Consider the following 5,638-nt stretch of genomic DNA (forward strand, 5'->3'; position numbering starts at 1 on the left):
TGGTTTGGGGAGCCCGGGCGTGCTGCTGCGCTGAGGAAATGTGTGGCGCTGCCTTTTTCGTCCCTTTTTTGTATTGTGTTCTTCTTTTCTTATTCTGCAGAGAAGGCATTTGCCGCTGCTACTAATGCAGTTGTCCCCAACAAACGAAGGCGGTGCGGGCAATTTCTTCAGGCGGTGCGCCGGCCACGCTACCTCGCCCCGTGTTTTCCACTGGCGCTGCTCCTGCTGCTGTTGGCGGTGCAGTGTGCCGGTGGGTGTCTTGCCGTCGCAGCTCCCGCCCGAGAGGGACGCGGCAGGTTCGACGAGCTGTTGTGGAAGAGCGGCCGGTCGCCTACTGCGGTGGTGCGTGAGCTGCCGCGCAAGGGGCAGGGCGCGATGCAGGCGTACACCGTCGCCGCAAAGGAGGAGGGCAACAGCGGATGGGCGCCCATCCGCATTTTTGTCTCCACTGAAGATCTGAGGGACCCAAATAAGTACTGCAATGAAATTGGTGTGTCCCGTACGGACCTCACGCGCGGGTTGTTACCTTGCCAGGAGCAGCACGTGTTGAAGGCGGAGAGGAAGAAGAAGAACGAAAACTTTCCCCTTTTTTGAGCTGTCAAGCTGCATACTGGCCGGCTCCTTGTCAAACCCTTGGTTGGTGCGTTGGCTGTGCTACGTGGCCTTCCTTTCCCGTGTTATGTATTTAAAAATCCGCCTGACTACATGTCGACGGGTGTACATAACGGCGACATTGTGCGCTACGTGGCTGCTGGCGCAGGCTTAGCAACGTGGGCTATCCTGTGTGCAGTATATGCGCATGGTCGTCCTGTGGCGGGTATTTTGCATATATAATATATATATATGGGCGTTGACAATTATAGTTTATGCTGCTTGCGTCACTACTTGCGAACTCGGCCATGCTCTTGGGTTTAACGTGGTGGAGATGACGAGGCAAGACTTGTTTCTGGGCGTTCCTAATTTGCGGTCCAGCACTGACTTTACGATTGTCCTGAATTTTACCTGCAGCGTTAAAGGCAACGAAGAGGCACTTCGGGTGTGACGTTCGTCAGGGCATCGAGCTGAAGATGCAGGAGAGTGGAACTCCGACGTCACATGGGTCGGAGTTAAACACGGAGAACGAGTTGATGAGTCTCCTTGGGGAAGCAGCCGATGTCGTGGGGCAACAACTTTGGTTGTAGCTTCCTGGAGATTCAGTGTGCAGGCATTATTAATGCTGCATATTTCAGGATGTTTTGTGATGCTGCTGACAAATTGATGCACTGTGCATCGGATCGTCAGGCGCTCGGGAAATGCATTCGTAATGTTGGGAACGGCGCAGCGAAACCATCAGAGTGGTGTGCAGTTCCCCTTCCTTTGATAGGCTATGACGGCAACTATGACGGTTGTTGCACATGTACACTGAAGGGATCGGATGCCTTCCATGGACCATTGTCTGGCAAAATAACTCGTGGTGCCTGGATCTGGAATCACTCGAGGCTTGTGCCAAGAAGGGTGGATCATGGTAAACCGGTGTCAACGCGGTGTGTGCGCCGGTGTTGTGTGGCTTCAATGAAGTACTGGTGAAATTTCTTGGCCCCAGTGATTTTGAGGCGTGCCCCGAGTGCGGATTCATTGAGCCCAAATCACCCTCCTTCAGAAGCGGCAAGATCAAGTGCCTCACTTACCTTGAGGTGAGCGCCATCGCCGCCAACAGCGGAACGGTTGAAGTACTGCCTCCTCCAGGCAGTGACAGGGATAACTCTGGCGGCAGCAGCGATGGGGACGAAGTCGAAGATGACGATGACGACTCTTGCGAGGAATATTATGCTTGGCCTGATGATGCTGCGGCCTTCGTTCACGTTGCCCTGTTTGTGCTATTTGTTGCTAAGGTCTTGCTACTGCCGTAACTAGTAAGGGCAGGATAAACTTCTCTCGCTGTCACGCCGCGAGAGCCATTAAACGCTGCCTCCTGAAGTTTGCATGCGGTGCCATCTGTGCTAAGTAATTGCTACCGTCGAAATGCATTCTTTGATTTATTTCCCTCCCTTTTTTTTCTTTTTGGTTTTATGTATGTTTTCAGGGTCACTATCCGCTCTGGCCCTTTGGATGCACTTTTCTTTTTAGTGGGGGGTTGTTGGGAGCTGAATTCATTGAGGGCGGAGGAGTCGCAGGCGTGGGGCGTGTTCCCGCTCTGCGTTCTTCGCCGCACTCCCGCGCTTATTTCAACTTTTCTGCGTTTCTGCCATTGGTACTTTGAGGATCTGTGTAGAATGCGTGGAGGGGCGCGGCGCATTCTGCCAGACGGATGCCTTGATTTTGCGTTGTGCTGCTTCCGTGTGGTTGTTTTTTTTTGTTTGTTGTTGGTATTGGCTTGATGCGTGTTTCATACTTTCCTTTGATGTTTGTGGTCACCGGCAGAAGCATATCGTTTAAGTTGGCGAGGCAAGGGGTGGTTATTCTCCAGTGGGTAGGAGTGGAGGGAAATTTACGTGCAGCCGTACTACGTGGGCGGCGAAGGTGGTGAATTTTGTTACCGACACAAACGAGCGGGAGGTTGCTGTCACCGAAGTCCACGCCATTGAAACAGGAACCAGGGTGTTTAATGAGTGTCTTTATTATCCCGCACTCAGGCAAGTACCATGGGCACTTTGAGTTTGCCGTGGTAATGAGTGAGAAGCAGCCGTCAAAGCTGAGGGTCTCAGTGTATGAGGGGCAGCAGAAACGACTTGTGTACACGAAGGACCTGTGGCAATCCGGCAAAAAGCTTGCGCTGCCCCCCGGTGAATACCATGTGCGGGCGGAGTTGGTGGTGCCGCGCCTTGATGGGTCAAACCTCATCCTCGATACGGTGGAGACGCACTACTCTGTCCTTCAAAATGACCGGGGGGCATCGGCCGCATCGACGCCGCTATCGGGGAAAATATTACGGGAGGAGTTGACGGCGTCGAGCAGCCACCTGCATCAAATGAGTCCACTGCTGGTGGGGGATGCGACGCCCGCAGCAGCACAGGTGGAGTTTGTGAGTAAGGGCGAATCGGCGACTCGATTTGGTTCATTTCCGCCGTCACAGCGGAGCGCTTCGGAGCTTAACGCGCGCGCCTCGTTCGCGTGCGGCAGCGCCGAGGATGAGCCCACTGGCGCGTGGCGCAGCTTGTGCGCGACCCCCAACGCGGCGCTGCAGTGTCTGCGCGACCCGGTACCGGCGCAGGCGCTCTGGGCCTTTTCTGAGGCGCCATCGAAGCGGGCAACGCCGCGTGTTGCGAGGAGCGCGTTGGGCGCGGCTAGCACGGAAGAGCAGGCGCCATCTCCCTTTTTGGGAGAACAGCATGTCTCGTCCACCCCACACAAATATGTGTCTCCAGCTGAAAACGACGTGCACACCACATCGTGGCTTTGGACACTTTCCCCAACACCCGTCAATGGGAAGAGGGCGGCGAAGGCCTCGCCGGGGTCGGCGGGTGCAACCACTGCTGACAAGAAAATGTCCAGGACGAGGAATGCCGAAGAAGCTCCACTTGCTGCGATGCCGCCTTCGCAGCAGCACTCCGGCGGCCCCGCTGAGCCTGCCCTGAAGTTAACACTGACTCCTTTCCCTTATGGAACCACCACGCAGTACGACCCCAGCGGGGAAGTGGGGGTTCGTCCTCTTAATGCGAACATGATTTGGGGGCGACCGAGAGTGGCCGCCCAACCGGTGCCTTTGTCCCACGACTTGACACCAGACAACATTTTGAAGACCGAAATCCCTCTCCCCGATCGAGAATGGACGCCGCCTGGTGTGCATGCTGGACCTGTTAGTGATAGGGAAGAGAAGAGGATGAGTAACTCATCGAAGAAGCCGAGTGCCAAGGACCGACAGCAAACAGCCCAATCTGTGATGCCGACGCCCCTGACTGAGCTCACAGGGCGAGGGGTGAACTCTCTCACCGTCCTGACGACAAAGGATAACAATGAGAACTCGCCAAACCGGAGAAGTAGCCAAGTCCAAAGCCCGCAACTGTCCACTGGGAAATACAGTTCTACGTTTGTTGTACCACCTCCTGACGTCATTGATGTGCATGCGTCATTTTCTCTAGCACTTGCTTTTGGTGCTCCAAATGCGGAGCCAATGACAAACGATGTTTTTCTTAATGTGCTGGTAGAAGAGGAGGTGGAAGCTGGAGTAAAACCGCAAGAGCCTGTAGTTTGCGTGGTACCTGCCACCTTGGCCGCAGTTCCAACTCGGGCACGAGGGATTAACTGCCACTGGGTGTGTTCGCCGTCCATACGTGCAAGTGAACGAGGTGAAGTGTTGCAGTTACTGGGCGATGACGCAAGGAAGACATGCACTGCCGTAGCCATCTCCACTGTATGCGTGGGTCCTTCCTGTGACGGACAAACGCTCTCTGGTCTCCAGTTTGTGCTCGACAACGTTGAGAGGGGGATCTTGTCGTGTCAGTTTTTCGTCTTCTTCCGAGAAGTTGAGGACGTGAACAATGAAGACGAGGGGGTTGTTCTACAATATGGCAGTCCAAACGACAACGATGACACGGGGCACTCCGCCACTGTACAGGACCGAAACCGGCAAACACCGACGTTGGACGAACGTGCTCTGAGTGCCGAGTTTATATACAACTCGTTGCCCTACATTCGTTGTCTCGTCCATGAGAGTGGTGAAATGGCACTTGAAATTCACCATAAGAATGCCGTAGTGGCCTCTGAACCCGTTCATGCCGGCTCTCGTGTCGCCATGTATTTTGGAACTATCACACCTAACGCTTTTGCTTCTGCCGGTGGTGGTGTCGCTGAGAAAAAACAGCCGAATCTTTCCATTCTTGTGGATTATCGAACAGTGTTCAGTTACTCCATTTATTCTGAACGGGGCCTTGACGCCCTTCGCATCATTGTGATGAGCCGCGTGGAGTCATCAGTGGTAGGGTCTGGCACAGGGGCATGCATGAGGCTACGGGAGGTGGAGCTCTTGTCGCAGCAACGCAGGCTTGTGGCCTTTGCCGACGAGGTGCGGCTGGACGACGCCAAAGCGAGTCGACTACGCAACAGCGGCGAACGAAGACAGCACGAAGGAGGAGGGCCAGATCAAACTCGTGCTGGAAAGCTCGGCTTAATTTCAACGTGGGTTGCTGGGGAAAACCCTGGTGTACGTGCATGGCGACGTGTGACACTTATTTGATGTGCCACGGATACATCTACATACATGTATGGGTATATGTGTGTATTGTTTTTAGTATTTATTTGTTTTGCTTTTGTTTCGGGGGGAATGGGGTTTGGGCTCCTGTCCATTATTTCTGCTGCCCCTCTGCCTGCCCCTCTGCCTGCGTGTGTGTGTGTAGGGAAGAGGGAAGAGGGGCACGGACCTCACGGCCGGTTTTATGGCAGGGGGACGCCCAGTGGAAAAGTCACAAGGAAAATGAAAATGATATATGTAGTCAGTCGTATTTTTATCGATAAAAGGCAGTGTGCCGATGCCGACAGTGAGCGGGAGTATCGTAGGGAACGTATGGGGGTGCTTACGCCCACCATGACACGCGGGGCGTGGGAAGGCGACGGACGAGTACGGAAGGCCGTGCATGGCCTGACGGCAGTGCCTCCTTTACTTTTTTGGCGTGTGGGGCTGCTGTTATTTTTTCCCCCTTTTGTGACTCTTTTGCGACGTTGT

The 5,638-nt window shown here is 54.4% G+C and overlaps 3 protein-coding genes across 3 annotated transcripts, besides 3 other annotated features; all 3 read left to right on the plus strand.

The window, feature by feature from the left end:
* TraAM80_09701 (surface protease GP63) lies at positions 1–594 on the plus strand (the record flags this gene model as incomplete). The annotated part of the gene is made up of 1 exon (XM_029386369.1): positions 1–594. A coding segment is annotated over one exon (594 nt), but the record flags the coding sequence as incomplete, so codon positions are not given.
* Positions 595–826: 232 nt separating this feature from the next.
* Positions 827–845: a microsatellite.
* A 307-nt stretch (positions 846–1,152) lies between these two features.
* Positions 1,153–1,566, plus strand: TraAM80_09702 (putative surface protease GP63; the record flags this gene model as incomplete). Its single annotated transcript, XM_029386370.1, has 1 exon — positions 1,153–1,566. The coding sequence occupies one exon, from the start codon at positions 1,153–1,155 to the stop codon at positions 1,564–1,566; it is 414 nt and encodes a 137-aa protein (XP_029233755.1).
* Positions 1,567–2,316: 750 nt separating this feature from the next.
* Positions 2,317–2,351: a microsatellite.
* A 233-nt stretch (positions 2,352–2,584) lies between these two features.
* On the plus strand, positions 2,585–5,152 carry TraAM80_09703 (uncharacterized protein; the record flags this gene model as incomplete). Its single annotated transcript, XM_029386371.1, has 1 exon — positions 2,585–5,152. The coding sequence occupies one exon, from the start codon at positions 2,585–2,587 to the stop codon at positions 5,150–5,152; it is 2,568 nt and encodes an 855-aa protein (XP_029233756.1).
* Positions 5,153–5,193: 41 nt separating this feature from the next.
* Positions 5,194–5,231: a microsatellite.
* Positions 5,232–5,638: the final 407 nt, after the last annotated feature.

Source organism: Trypanosoma rangeli (genome assembly GCF_003719475.1).
Source record: "Trypanosoma rangeli strain AM80 chromosome Unknown Tra_15.4_contig_00655, whole genome shotgun sequence".
Classification (NCBI taxonomy): Eukaryota; Euglenozoa; class Kinetoplastea; order Trypanosomatida; family Trypanosomatidae; genus Trypanosoma; species Trypanosoma rangeli.